The 16,122-nt window shown below is 38.8% G+C and overlaps 1 protein-coding gene across 1 annotated transcript in view; it reads right to left on the bottom strand.

The window, feature by feature from the left end:
- The window catches only part of RAB31 (RAB31, member RAS oncogene family), a 74,489-nt gene that overhangs the window by 46,075 nt on the left and 12,292 nt on the right, over positions 1-16,122 (bottom strand). The window contains exons 2-3 of the mRNA XM_020793554.3: positions 8,999-9,078; positions 2,260-2,341 (exon numbers count right to left, since the gene is read on the bottom strand). Coding sequence (XP_020649213.1) covers positions 2,260-2,341; positions 8,999-9,078 — 162 coding nt within the window. The remainder of the gene's footprint in view (positions 1-2,259; positions 2,342-8,998; positions 9,079-16,122) is intronic.

Raw genomic sequence — 16,122 nt, forward strand, 5'->3', positions numbered from 1 at the left:
GTGAAATATTCAGAAGTGTTTCACCATTGCCTACTTCTGTGCCACACTAACAAATGTTAATTGAATCACTACTACTATTATCTATAGAAGACTCTCTGCTAGCGTCACCTTCTATTAATGCTTCTGCCCTTCAAGAATTTTTCCACAGGAGCAGTCTCCTATCATGACAGGAGCAATCAATTTTCTCAGCTGATGTACCCAGGAGCTACTTCTCCTGAAGGGATTTATCTTAATCTCATGCCTCAGCTCCTCTTTTCCATCTTTGGACAGAAGTGAGAGACAGCATGTGAGAACAAGGGAGGAAAAAGCAGTAGCAACAAACAAGCACTCCAGGCCATCAAACTGCTGGATGTAGCCAGGACAAACTGATTAACTGTAGGGCTTGTTGACACAGTAGTGTTGTTCCCTATTGTTCTAGGTCATCCAGGTACTTCTTGTTGCAGATTTGAATACATCAACCTGATACTGACTTCCAAACTTGGGAAGGGTATTTGTTGTTGGATATACTTGGATAAACACTGGTTCATCCAGTATCCCATTACAGCTCACCCATCATCTCTGCCCTATCCCCACCTACTTCATTCTCTCTTCCGTTCCATCATTGTTTTACTTCCCTAACCTTTTGAAATTTCCATGGGTTTGTGGCAATATCTTTTTTTGTTTGTTTCTTTCTTTTATTTCTTTTTCTGTTTTCATTTTTTTTGGTTTCATTTTTGCAGTATCTGGCAAAACATTTTATTAAAAAGGAGAATGCAGAAAGAGTTTATCTCTTCTCTTCCTGCTCCCCACCTACATTGCTCTGTCTTCAATCTCATCATTGTTTTACCTATCCATGATTCTCAGAACTTTTTATGTTTGCAGCAATGCTTCGTAAATTTACATTTTAAAATATATTTTAGTTTTCAGTTTTGTGCTGTGGTGCAGAAGTGATAATGTTTTTTTTTAATTAAAAAGCAGAATGCAGGAACAGCTGGTATCCTGATTAAGAAAGAGTATCCCAAGAAAGCTAAACAGAAGCTTCAATAAGGTTTGGAGGGGTGAAGAATGACGAGCAGAAATCAAATAATACCCATCCACAAAGTACACAGAACAGTAAACATCAACACAGTGGTGAGCTTTACAAGTAGCAGATCCTGTACTAGAGCCAATCAGAGCAAAGGAGAACAAAAATATATCACCAGCTGGTGGTGATGCAAAACAAAAACCACAGAAAACAAATTTTTTTTCTGTTCCACTTCTATTCTGTTGACTTTTCAGTCTTGTATCATGGGGACACCAGGATGCAGTTACTGGTATCACATGTAGAAGGAAAGTTGAATCAATGCTTATTGTGAACAGGCCCTTAGGTATCTTCCAAGAAGTGAAATTGCAGGCATTTTGCTCTGGAGTAAGCAAAACAATATCCTGGATCAGCAGCACTGCATTCCTCAGGGACTGAAATACCTAGCTTCCTTCTAATGTCTTCTGATTAAAAAATCTTGCCCCCAATTCCCTGATTTAAAAAAGAAGAGAAAACTGGGGGGAGGGGTAACATTCTAAAATCTGGAACTAATTACATAACTTATGACAATGAAGAATTCAGAATTGTTAATGGTTTTCTATACCTTGATTTAATCAACAATTGAAATGGAGACTGCAATCATGAAAGAAGAAGCATGAGACTTGGATAAGCAGTTCTGATGGAAATTGGAAAGATAACTAAGAGTAAGAATGTATTACTGGGGACTAAGGTTAAAATAGTCCATGACATAGTGAAACCTGGACAATGAAGAAAGCTAACAAGAAAAATAATCAGTTTATTTGAAATGAGTTGAAAGAGAGCTTATACATATCATGGAAGACAAATAAGTAAATTCTATGTCAAATCAAGCTTCAATTCTCAGTAGAAAGGAAGCCTACTGTATTTTGGGAGTATCTGGGGAAGATAAGACTCACTGAAAAATACAATAGTATTGTGGGAAATGGAAGGCAGAAGGGGGGGGGGGAAGAAAGAAAGACCAAACAACAGATGGCTTGATTCAATAGGGAGAGTCATGACCTTGACTTTGCAAAACCTGAACAGGACTGTTAATGATAGGACCTTTTGGAAATCACTAATTGAGAAAATTACCATAAGTGGGAAGCAACCTGATGGAATAAAACAACCACTACCTTTAAAAGATAAGGAAGTGATAATACTCCCTGACAACTTCCTCCAAAGACTAATAATGTTCACAATTTTAATACATTTAAAATAAAAGACACTAGAATCATACTTACCCGTTCCTGCCCTGCTGTATCCCAGATCAGAAATTTATGAAGCTCATTTCCACAAGGCACAGTTTTAGTCATGAAAGAAGCACTAAAAGATGCAAGAAAATCAGCACATTGTTTAAATACAAAGTTTGTTTGTTAACAAATAATTCCTAGTGGGATATATGTATCAATTTTAGGTCACACTGTTTGTCAGGAAATAATATAACAAGTACAGCGGTGCTTCACTTAACAACGATAATCCGTTCCAGGAAAATCGCTATTAAGCGAAAACATCATAAAGCGAAATTAAAAACCCCATTGAAACGCATTGAAAACCATTCAGTGCATTCCAATGGGGTCAAAACCCACCGTCCAGTGAAGATCCTCCATACGGCGGCCATTTTCAGTGTCTGTATAGCGAGGAATCTGTCCCTAAGCACAGTGGGGAGCCATTTTAAGCACCCGGTGGCCATTTTGAAAACCCCACAATCAGCTGTTTTTTATCGTCGTAAAGCAAAAATTGGTTCCCAAAGCAGGGAACCGATCATCGCTAAGCAAAATTCCCCCATTTAGACCATTGTTTTGCAATCGCAATTGCAATCGCAAAAAGATTGTTGTAAAGCGGATTCATCGTAGTGCGGGGCAATCGTTAAGCAGGGCATGGCTGTAGCTGGCTGGATAGGTCAATGGTTTAGGTATCTGGCTGCAGAGCCAGAGGTTAAGAGTTCAATTCCCCACTGTGGCGCCTGTGAGTAAAGCCAGCCTGTGTGGCTTTGCATAAGCTACACAGTCCCCAGCATGCTTCCAGAAGGAGAGAATGGGAAATAACTTCTGAATATTTTCTATCAAAAAAAAACCCTGAAAGGGTCACCATAAGTTAGAACTGACTTGATGGCACATGATTATTAACATCGTCAAGCAATTTCTAATTTTTCTAAAGGGAAGTTAATGCATATCTTCTTAAGATACTCTGGAGTAGCAAATGGTTTTTATTTCTAATTCACTGGTAGCCTAGAGAATATGATTCTGTACACCAAAGATCGTTAAATGCACATCAGTGTTTTTTAAACTGGAAAAGGGGAAAAACTACATAGTCCCAATTTCATTGCATCACCAATGATACTTAGGGAGAAATAGGGCCAGAATTAGACTGGAAATACAACAAGCTGGTTGGCATTTGTTTTTAAAAGCTTGCTTTACCGAACCTAGTACCAAAGGGAGCAGGAAGTGGGAACTCCTCATCACTGCAAGAAAGTGGAGGGCAAAGAGAAAGCCTATTTTGAAAGTCTGTTTTATGAGGGGAGGCCTGTTATGAGAAAATACATTGCAAGAAGTGGAAAGAACGAGTAATCTAGATTTGTACAGCAGATGCAATTTATTACCCTAGTTTAAATTACATCTGTTGTACACATTTAAAATATTCTACCCTGCTGCTCAACGGTCTCCCTTCCTGAGCTAGCTGAGATGGTCTCAGGGTTGCGTTGGAGTCCCCTCAGCTTCTTGTGCTAGGGATTTCAATGTCTATTCTGAAACAGCTTTGTCAGGAACAGCTCAGGACTTCATTTCCTCTATGGGTCTGTCCCAAATGGTATCTTGCCCTATCCATGCTGCAGAGCACACTCCTCTGGTTTTCTGTACTGGAGTAAATGTTAGTGATTTTGTTTTCTCCTGTATTTTCAGAGTAGTTCCAGTCAGTCCTCTTTTGTCCTTCCTTTGTTTAAAAATAAACTTTGGCTGCTGCCCTATACACATTTTCATGGTGATATGCCCCATTAAATTCAATTGGACCAACTTCTATATAAAAATTCACAGAGGCATGCTGTTGAAACACCTTAAGCTTTGACAGCTGCTTGAGTAGTAGAATTGATAACTGCTTTATCTAGGAAAAATATACAGTAAAAACCGTATATGAAACATGAAAAACTAATGTGGGTAATTAATAAAATGCCAGCAATACTGAACCAAGTTTTCATATATAAAATATTTCTGTTTTAAACAGTATAATGTCAGAATAGCATATTTCCAACTTCTTTACATAAATCACAAAAATACAAATATCTCATTAAACAGGAAAACATCCTGTTACTGAGACAGCACAACTGTGAAACCATGTTTAATTAAGTGTTTCCTACATTGCTACTTATTCCTTTACTGGAAAGAAACCCCTCGATGAATTAATGCTAGTGGTGCAATTCTCATGTCTCTCTTTTTGCACTCTATGTAATAAAAATTGTGTACCATCAAATAAAGTCTGACTTGTGGCAACCCTTTTCAGATGTTTCTAGGAAGAGAGTACAGTACTCAGAAATAATGTTCCATTCCTTTCTTTTGGGAGCATCCTGGGACTGTGCAAGTTGCCCAACTCTACAAAAGGAAGCACAGTGGGAAATTGAACTCTAAACCTCTGCCTATGCAGGTAGCTATCTAACCCACTGAGCTATCCAGCCAGCACACTATCTTCCACTATCTACTAAAACGAGAATGCAATATATTCCAGAAACTCAGAACTGGAATGCCTCCTTATGTCTTGAATAAAAAGATAATAGCAAACTTTTTAGCTAACCCGATGTCAAGAGACCAGAGCAATAATGGGATTCCTCCTGAATTATTTTCTCGCTTGATATATTCCCAATTCTTCTTGTTTCTTACTCTGTACCAATTCTTCCTACTGACAGAGGAATTCCTGTACTGTCTAGTCCAACACGTTTTAATATTACCAGCACACCAAGCTCTGTGCTGTAGTAGCACAGACAGAGATTTAGGTAGTACTGCATCTAGCTTGAGTGTAGTTGTGTTCTTGAAGGCTGAAAACATTTGATTCATAACAGGCTGGCACACTTGTCTCTAGATGTAAACATGCATGAATGAAATTTGAGTCAAGATGGGGCTTGTCAGCAGTTCATAAGCTCTGAAGCTTTGGAAGACTTAATGAAGATGAATTACATGCCAACTACTTATGCTGTGATATCTGTTTTGTTAAAAGCCAAGGCAATGTGATAAATTACAAAATGAAATCATTGCTTCATGTGGATGCAGATACAAGGCTACAAATTGTCAGCTAGGAAATTTTTTAATATCTTAATCTGTACTTGGATGACCTTCATGCAGATGCTTTTAAAGAGCTCATCCACACAGGGATGTTGTCCTTGATCATCTTGGGGTTGCCTTGGATCATTCTGTTATCTTTTGTTGCAGAATTGAATAAGTCACCCCAGTATTTGCATCCACAGATAGGGAGATTTGTTGCTGGATTTATTGGGATGCACTGGATCATAGATTTGCGACTGCTCTTTGGCTACTCCATCCCAATGCTGATAACCCACCCCCTTTGCCTATCTCCTCTATCCTCCCTTGCCCATCTTGAGTCTCCTTCTCCTCACTTTGTTTTACCAAGTCATCATTCTCAAATACCCATATTTTACTCCATCTGTTTCCTTGTGTGAGCTCAGCAGCATCTTCTCAAAGGAAAGAAGGAGCTGATACACCAAGGCCAAAGAGGAGTGGTACTAAGGTATGGAGGGGTGACCATAAAACATATGCCTCTAAAGAAACACTATTGAAGATACACGTCCACAAAGTGCACAGGCCAGCATGCAGTAACACAGTACCAGGCTCCATATGAGCAGATTGTATATGGGAGCAAATCAGAACAAAAATATACCACCACTAATGGTGGTACAAAAACCCCCAGAAAGCAACTTTTTAAAACCCTTTCTTGCCTCTGTCAACACTAGTTTTAGATCTGTATTATGTGCACACTGGGATGTATTACCAGTATCTAAAAGCACTTCCCAGGCTGCACGTGAAGACCTGAAAATAACCCATTACGCCCCAAAGAACAAAAGTAATGCTAAGGCTTGAATCTGCTTCAAAGACATACCTCTCTCCTAATTCCAGGTCTAGCTGCAATTCTCAATTTTTAAAAAGGGATATGTACTCTGCATATTCACATACGCACTGCTTATATCACACATCCCAGAACCGAAACTTGAATTTTATTATGCCTTGCTAAAAAAAATTCTATTCATGAAAGGAGCTGGCAATTGCTCAAGAGGGAAATATTATTTCTGAAATCACTCCCCAACTGAACTACAACCATAGCCATAAAAAATACACACTCCAAAGGACAAGGAAATATCTTAGAAGCCTTCTCCATATAAGCCCCTTCTGTGTCCTCATTCTTTCCTAATTTAATTTAGCCAGAATGATCTATGCTAACTGGCTAGCACACAGCAATTAATCCTGTAATGTATTTTGGTGTTCAGAACAATGTAGAACTGTTATGTTTTTTATATTTGGGACTCTAGTAGTCTGAGAAGGCAAGACAGGAAGGCATAATAAAATGTTAGAAAAATATTATAAAAATGTGGGAAGGAGAGGAAACAAACTGGGATTTAATCTTAAATAGTAAAATGTATCTCAAATTCTATAGATTTAAGGGTGATAATTTCAGAGCTAAAATTTATATGGAGTCTCAATCAGGATTTATGAACCTGTGGTCTTCCAGATGTTAGAATCTCATTACCACCAGCTCCAGACAGCATAACAATGGAGAAAGGATGATGTTTGATCCCAACATCATCTGGAGAGCCATGGGTTCTTCTCTCCTAACTTTTGATCCATCTATATTCCACAGATGGGCAGGTGAGAAAGTATGTTTATTCTGCTTCATGAGACACATGTTTAAGACTTATACCCGGAAACTGAAACCCAGTCAGGATAATTAAAAATAATCTGATAGATCACTGTTATCATCACTGCCTTCTCTGAGGTAGAAGACAATGGAGCTATATCCTTCACCATAGTCTCCACTGACTCGGCAGGCTGGTAATCAAGTGCAACAAACTTTATTTCAATAGCAAGACAGCTGGTGTGCCCCTCAACCCCAGTCCTGTCCATGGTTTAGTTACTGTCACTGGACATGAGTCATTTAAAGTCCACTGCTGGGGTTGAGTTTGAGTCACTAGCCCCAATGGCTCAGCTTTCCTCAGTGAAGGCCAGTATGCCCACAGGGCAGCTGGCTGTCCTGCCACAGCTGATCCTTGCACTCCCAGGCCAGCTGCATCAGTCTCTGATGCTGGCAGCAGTGTCTCCAATGCTTCATATGCATTGGTCTTGAGTGACCCCAAATGAGGAGTGATGGGGCATCCTCTCTGCTATCCCATCAGTCCTGACTTGGGACAGGACGTACAGCTCATAAGGTCCTTGATTCTGGCTGAAGATAGTCCATGCCATAGGCCAGGCAGGGGTCCCGGAACGTGAAGGACTCTTCTTTCTCCCTCAAAATGCAGAAGATGGGTGGCTAGACCTGTAGTGTCTCCAACCAGTTCTACGCTTCTACCTCCTTTATTTCCTCCTCCTTCCAACTAGCTGCACCTCCTACATCCTGCCTGTCAACTGCACCTGTGCCCTCCCCACACACACACACACACACACACACCAGGGGCCAGCATTCCTTCCCCCCCCCCCCCGTCTGCCTACATGCTGCTGCTTGGCATCTTTGTCTTCAGGATCTCTGGGTAGTCTGCCAGAAGGCCTGTGGACAAGGCAAATAGACTGCTGTGGTTGGTGGAGGTGTCCCTACAGCTGAGATGCGAAACCTCCACCTCTCTATACATATACAGTACAGTGATAATCTACAGTAGTATTACAGAATCTCTCTGGCTCAGAATCTCAAAGTATATAGTTTTTGTTTAGAGGAAGAATATGTGGACTTTGTCATTGAATACTTTTCTATGATTTGGGTATTTTTTTTAATGAGCATAGCTATACAGTGAGGGCTACTTGTTTTCCAAAAGGATAATTACAGCACCCTGGCAGGACAAATAATCTTCTAGCATAAATTTCAGGATGGCACACATACCTAATATTGCATGGAAAGAAATGTATTTTTCAAAAGAACCAAATAATTTTATTTCAAATCAATATCAAGAAGTTCACAGGCAGTTAAAATTTAGAGATATATCACCACCCTTCTCTTCTTCATTCCTGTTCTTCTGTTTACTACAAAATCTATCTGAGTCATATGTCAATAAACATACTTAAGAACTGTGTGTCAAATTATTATTAAGGCCCAAGAAATACACATCTATTCAATAAAGGATCTATTCATAGCAAAATAGTGGTTTGGAAGAGGAAGAGAAATGGAATATGATCAGTAGCACTAATACCTAATCCACAGATTCCCTACCATGTTTTCTGGGATGTCACCACCGAATAAGTAGTTGCAATTATTTTTATATTATATTAAATATTGTATACACAGTGCAGTTTTATGTTACTCCTCTTGGTCCACTGATAGATAATTTTAATGTGAACTGGAATTGCAGGCAATCTAGAGATCGTAGTTACATCTTTGGGTGCATTTTTCTTTTATGCAAGTAGTCAAGCCTACTGTAGCTAAAGGGAGTTGAAATCTGATAACATTTAGAGGACTACAGCTTCCCATTCTGCATTTAAAGGATGAGCAACTAAATTCACTCTCCTTTCAGGACCTTAGAAGGAGCAAGAAAGAAAAAGAGGATGAAGAGGAAGGAAAGCATGTTGCATAATAACAGTTTAAGATACATACTGAATGGTGGTTTGGAACTGGTATTACTTAAACAGGAAGTTAATATGCTTAGTCACTTAATAACTCTTTCCATTATATAACAATTAGAAAACCAAACATAATTATCTCCCTGAACCTTAAAATACAAAATATATTTTTATTAATAGTGTTTATTTAGCTTCATTGAAGTTTGAAAATATGTATACTACTTACCCAATAGTGGGGCTAATATTGTGGTCGAAATGATCCTGAACAAATCGACAAACTATACTTGACTTGCCAACTCCGGTATCCTAAAAATTCAGAAAGGAAACATCAGTTTTACCCACCAAATATGTTGAAATGAGATCTGGGTTAAATTGAAAAATCTCCTAGAGGGCTGTCAAAGGACCATAAAATGCAGAAGTGCTGTGTTGCTGTATCTATGACACTTGGTGCAGTGAATGATTCCACATCCAACATTGGGAAACAAAACTCTAAGTAGGGGAGCATGGATCCATAAGATCCCTGGTTTCCTCATACTCTCAACATTTTCTAAAAGAGAGACCCGCTTGGGCCAGCCCTGTCATTGAAAGAGGCAATTCCTTTCCACTGTGGTTAGTCATCTATCAATCATGCATCAAAACATAACTGAGAGCCAAGAAATATATAGCAGTATAGGCATCACAGTAGAATAGCAGTTTGGGAGAGAAGACAGGGGATAGAGCAATATCATCATCATCAAGTAAAGCAGAGTTCAGAAAAAATCATTTTGTCTATCTCTCTTCAATACTCTGATACAAGCACTTGCACTTTCATGCTTTTCTTTCCACACCCTTAGCATGTATTATCATACTTTGGAAGTATCGTGGGAAGATTTCATGAGAAGATAGGATACACCGGAAAGGTGATAATACCAGTTGAAGGGGAAGGCAGAAGGAAAAAAGGAAGAGCTAACATGAGATGGATTGATTCAATAAAGGAAGCTAAACCCTTTAGTTTGGAAGACCTGAGATGGGCTGCTCAGGATATAGTCTTTTGGAGGCTATTAATTCATAATTTAAAGCAATCTGATGATATATGACAAAGGCCCCTCCTTAGCACCTATAAAACATGATGAAACTCTTTTTCTTAGAAATACAGTTTTGCTATCCACAGCTAGATCTAGATGTACTAGCAAAATCCCATGTAATATTGGAATAGAGGAAGCATATCTAAAGTTCAGTGTGCTCAGCAGTAGTTACAACGTTCTCTTGATTTATTTAGATTTACACCCCACCCATTTAGTGAACATGCCACTAATCTTGATCTAAGTACATGGATTGTTGTGGATGCACTGTTCATCTGACTGTAAGCAAGTCTGGGTAGCGATGAAGCCAGTAAAATTCCTCAGAGAAGTATCACCTCTGAGGTGATTTTTTATTTATTTTAGGCTACCACTGGTCAACATAATGGAAGGCAAAGAAGGATACTGCCTAAGTGAAGCAGAGAGCAGCTGGAAAGAGGAATTAAAATCAAGGCTGCACTTCCTAATAATTACTCTAAATTAGAGTTTCACAATCATCTCTATAGTGCAGTTGATCTGTGCCTGTGGTACTCTATATATTCTGTAAAATGATCTGTGGCTTTCAGAAAATAAACAGGACAGGAATGGATCATCTTTGCTCCCTCTCCTTAATTCTATGATTAAACAGAAAGCCATTCTTCTCTTCCCACAACCAGGGAAGCAACAAAATCTTTACCAGTGGAAACTGTTGCAGGCAAATCACTATTCAGATGTGCTCATTAGATGTCATGATATAGACTTGTTTTTCTCTAACCAAATCAGATAGTTGAATTTTGATGATACTTTACTTCAGATCTTGCCAGAAAATATCATATTTAATAGCTTAATTCTGGAAGTAAATGTAGCGGATGGATAGGGTTTATACATATAAATGGATTTCAATAAACATGGAGTGTGCATTTTAAAAGTCATGGCAGGGGCAAGGAAATCAGTAGCCCAACTACTGTATGGCTCCCAATTGGGCCCCTTCCCAAATATTGCAACCCTAGAATGTGTACAATCCTGAGGGCAATATTAGGAGTCCCCAGACATGTCACCAAAGTAAAACTAAGATTGGAATTTGGTCAAATTAAAATCGAAGCCAGAATATGGATTGCAATTCTCATGTACTGGCTCAAACTATCTTATCTCCCTATTGGTTTTGCACCACTGATCCTGCAAGACACCTTATAGTCAAAATGGATTCAGTTAATTGAGGAAAAAAATAGCCTCTTTGGGTCTCTCTAGTCTAGGTTGACTCTGTTAACCATGGGAATGGAATAGGCAAAGAAAATCATTAAGCAGCATATTGAGGACATCAACAGACAAAATGATTTAAGCAGTGCCCCAGAATTCTACCTTAGAGAGGACAGCTTATACAAGGTTACAGCAACACCTTATTTTGCCCATTTGGGGCAGTCCAGGTACAGAAGGGTGTTTACTCTGGCCCAGCTTAATGCACTACCTTCAGCAGTGCAGGTGGGATGGTATAAAAAGATCCCCTGGGCAGAGCGCCTTTGCCCATGTGGAATGGAGCAGACATAAACAACTGAACATGTCCTTTTGTGGTGTGCACATTACAAGGAAGTACGTGAAGAACTTGTTTCCCCTTTGATTGACCCATTTCCCAGTTGTACAGAGCAACAATGTATGCATGTGCTGCTGTCTGACTCCAATCCCATGCTTACACATAGGGTTGCCAAATTTCTTACTGCTGCAAAGGGTATTCGAAAAAGGACCCTGAAAATGGACGAGCCTCTGTAGTTACAGCATGGTTTGCTAGACATTCTGGAATTGCTTTAGGGGAGATGTTTTGATGCTGTTGGTGTTCAACTCAGAACCGATTATTGCTTTGCATTCGATCCCAATATTTTTGTATACTTCTGTATATTTATATATTTTGATGTTTTATTTGTGCCTGGTCTTTTCACCGTAATAAAGTTTTATCTTATCTTATCTACATATAAATGGATTTCAATAAACATGGAGGGTGCTTTTCAAAAGTCATGGCCAGGGCAAGGAAATCTATACAAGGCATCATGTGTGTACATTTTCAACACTGCCACTGCCTCAAGGCACATAAGTCTTGCTCTCATAGGGCAATCTTGCCTCTTGCCACTAGGGGAAGACCCTAGATAAGATTTACTACAGCACATAAATTCTGATTTGTCAGTTAACCCAAGCTTATTCTTTTTCCTTTACAAGGAATCTCATATCAATATTCATATAAATATACACACTGGAAATTTCCATGTAAATACTTCATAACATTGAAGTGAACATCTCTATATAATAACTGAACTAAATATATGACACTCTTAGGTGAAAGTTTACATCTTTTTTCCACAATTAACTATACCAGGGTCTGGAGTGTTGTTAGGCTTGGATGTGGAGAATTCAAGTGCACATTCTAACAGACCAGTTACTAGCAGTGCGATTCTATACTGTACATCTCTCGCTGAAGCAAATGCTATTCAGTTCAACAGGATTTACTTCCAGGTATAGGTATTTTCTTTAAAGATTAAGCTCCACAGACTTGCTTTCAAGTAAGAATCAGGCAATTAGTGAAGCACTAATTCACCCTAGGTGAAGCACTATTTTTGTGGTTGGTGTGATATGAAATGAACCAAGCGCAACTGCAGGGCGCACATTGAAAGTAAAACTGCTATTAGACCAAGAGTTAAATTATCTCCATGCATTGGAGCACCTGGCTGCAGAGCCAAGGGAAAGGATTCTTAATCCCCACTGTGCCTCCCTAGAGAAGGGCCAACCAAGATCATCAACAGTGCGCATAGCTAATGGGGTTATATGTCCTGCCATATAGGTGGCCTTGGGCAAGCTAAATGGTCCAAGAATGGGGACTGGTAAGTTACATCAGAGTACTTTATACCTAGAAAACTCTGGGTGAGTGGCCATATGTTGGAACTGATAATATATCATCATCATCATAAGAGAGAAGGCCAAATAAGGAAAAAAAACAGTGATTATAAAAAACAACCAAAACTCAAAATCATAACTGAGCTAAATATCTGTAGGAGCAGAAATGCAGCCCCTCCTGTTCCTGAATTCTTGACTGTACAATAAGTCTATCAACCATTTTTGATCACTTTGCTGTATCAATTACAGATAAATAAAGGTACATATTATCAAACTCCGAATATAGATGTCTTTGAGGTATCAAAAGAAAAGCTGGTAATTTACAAGTCAGTAAAAAAAAAAAAGACCACATTTCTAAAAGGGAAACATAAACAAGTATGTCAGCCTTCTCAATTAAAATATATAATCAGCTATTCAAATTGGGGTCACATGGATTTACATCAATTCATACTAGACGTGGTGGCACTCAAGGGACGTGGTGGCGCTGTGGGCTAAACCGCAGAAGCCTGTGCTGCAGGGTCAGAAGACCAGCAGTCATAAGATCGAATCCATGCGACGGAGTGAGCTCCCATCGCTTGTCCCAGCTCCTGCCAACCTAGCGGTTCGAAAGCATGCAAACGCGAGTAGATAAATAGGGACCACCTCGGTGGGAAGGTAACAGCGTTCTGTGTCTAAGTCGCACTAGCCATGTGGCCACGGAAGATTGTCTTCGGACAAAACGCTGGCTCTATGGCTTGGAAACGGGAATGAGCACTGCCCCCTAGAGTCGAACACGACTGGACAAAAATTGTCAAGGGGAACCTTTACCTTTATACTAGATTTCACAGACGTTTAAATGATTTGACTGCCACTTAAATCCATTTGTTAATCAACCTACCTTGTGCCATTCAAGATCAATCTCTGTTGAGTCCAAGATAAACAATTTAGAAAGTGTTTGTCCTCCTTTGCTACAGAGCAGTCTTCCCTAATCTGCCCTCCAGATGTTTTTGTATAACAGCTCTTATTATCTGTAACCAATGACCTCATTGGCTGGAACTGATGAAGGTTATAGTTTAATAAAAGTTGTAGTACAAAACATCTGGAGAGCAACACATTCTGGGACACCATTAAAAAGCCTAAAGAACTAGATGCAACCATTGCAACTCAAATAATGAGTGTGATAGAAATAAAACTATTTTTAAAGGTCTATTTATAAGCAAAGTACAAATTAAAACCATTTAAATCTCTCCAAGAAAGGAAAAGTGCTTTCTACATTGCAACTTTTAAAACCATTTATACTGTTGTGAAGATGTTGAAAAGATTTTTTTTTCAGCTTTCATATATTTTGGCTTGGTAAAATACACATTAAAGTTTACATTGCAGTAGGAAGCAAGAATGATGTTTTAAGTTTCAGAGGTGGGTGTTAAGTGCAAATGCTGACAGAGCTACAATTTCTAACTTCAACCAGATGCTACTATAGAACAGAGCCGGCTTAGACCTGACCCATGACCTTATACGTTAAAAATGTTTCCACTTGAACAAAATGTAACTACAGGGAATTTAGTGTATTGGTTTTATTATGGGATAGGCGTTGTTATGATTATATATTTTGACACTATTATTTTCATGTGCATATAAAGCGTAGAAATAATCTTTGCCAAAATGAAAGTTGGGTGAACAATAGACCTCAGTTTTAAAAATATCTTATGAGGATGACAGTTTCCTTCATGACAAAAGCAAGAACAAAATCTCAATTTTGTAGTTGATAAAGTTTTTTGGCTCCTTGAGAGAATATGAGGAATGCAACATAGTTCCAACAGCTAGGGAAAAAGATACAGTTGGAGAATGTGACTGGCATAGGAGCAGAGCTTAGAATGTTGTTGTTGTTGTTGTTTTTTAAATAATAAGTCCCATTACTCATTCATTTGCTCAGACAACAAGGCATTACTGTTAGTGCTGCTGCTATTCGTGTTGTTGCTCCTTGTGAACATGTTAGTGTTACTGTTACTACTGTACCACTGAAAAATGCAGAAAGATGCTATCCAGTTCCCTCAAGAAAATTCTTCAAATACCTCTCCTCATCTCTACCAATAAATATTACAAATATGTTAGAAAGATCAACAAATAAAGCAACAAATCAACAGGTTAAATAATTGCTGCCCAGTTATTGAGAAATTCAAAATAGTTCCTGAGAAGACTATATTGCTAACTAAGCAAAGCACATGGAATTTACTTCATACAACCATATGTTCTGATTTTTATTATATATTTCATCAAACTAAGTGTATACAGAAGAATAAACCCTATTGAATTCAGTGGGAGGGTGTCTTATCATACCACTCCCAGTGTGCATGGCAAAGTTTGAATGAAGCATTAAAAACAACCTACCCCCTCATCCTAGAGATTCAGATTTTAACTGTCCTTTAGTCTACTCTCCCCACCCCCCAGGGAGTAAAGAGGATGATCTGCTTCGGAGTAAAATTCAGGAGACAGAAAAGGCAGGGATAGTGAAAGAAACAATAAGGAAATACAAACCCTGAAACATCCTTTCGCATTACCCTGGGAGAAGTGCATGGGGCCTGTCATCCCATCTACTCCCCCGTTTGCTGTGAAATAAATCCCTTTCACTAAGGGAGGTAGGTGAGGCAGCAGCCCAAAATGAATCACCTTGTGATTCCTTTTACCCTCACCCCTCAAACCCAACACCCTCAATAATGAGTAATACAGTATCCTGTTCTGCTGAAAAGTAGTAAATTAAAGGCACATACAGGCAAAAAGCTATCTTGTAATACTGCAAAATGTAACTTATTACAAAAAATAAATAACTTGTTCGAAAAGTGAGCTACTCCTAAGCTTTGAATGAAAGCAATTAATACATGTGTACAAGTCTATAAATATAAAGTGCTGAGAAAATATGTTAGATCAGATTGTGAAGACATCAAGAGAGTAAAATGTTAGAAAGGAACCGCTATAATCAGGGAGAAATAAACTGGAGGAATCCATTCCTTAAACTCATAGGAAAAGCCATTCACTTTGATTTCACTTTAAAGTAGCCTTTAGTCATTGTTCAGCTGAGTGGACATTGACAGCTCTGCAACTCTTTCCGTGTCTCATAATTCTAAAACCATGTCTCAAAGTTCTGTTGGGCCGAAAGTGTTGTTGGTTTTTTTTTTGAGAAAGCATTTACTGTAAACACAGCTGTCAGTGAATACAAGTTGTATATCATACAGCTACTGGCTACAATTAGAGGAACGTTTTCTTAAACTCAGGGTTTATTGCATTGTGACTTATTGGAAGCAAAATTCAGTCCAGCTCCATTCATAACCAACTGGGGCAGGGTTTTTTGTTGTTGTTGTTGTTTGTTTGTTGTTTGTTTTGTAAATACTGAGCATTATTTACACTTACAATAGTACCATGCACAGGACCTGAGGGCGCTGGGTAGTATAATCCTTATCAA

This window comes from Pogona vitticeps, chromosome 4, assembly GCF_051106095.1.
Source record: "Pogona vitticeps strain Pit_001003342236 chromosome 4, PviZW2.1, whole genome shotgun sequence".
In the NCBI taxonomy this organism is placed as follows: Eukaryota; Metazoa; Chordata; class Lepidosauria; order Squamata; family Agamidae; genus Pogona; species Pogona vitticeps.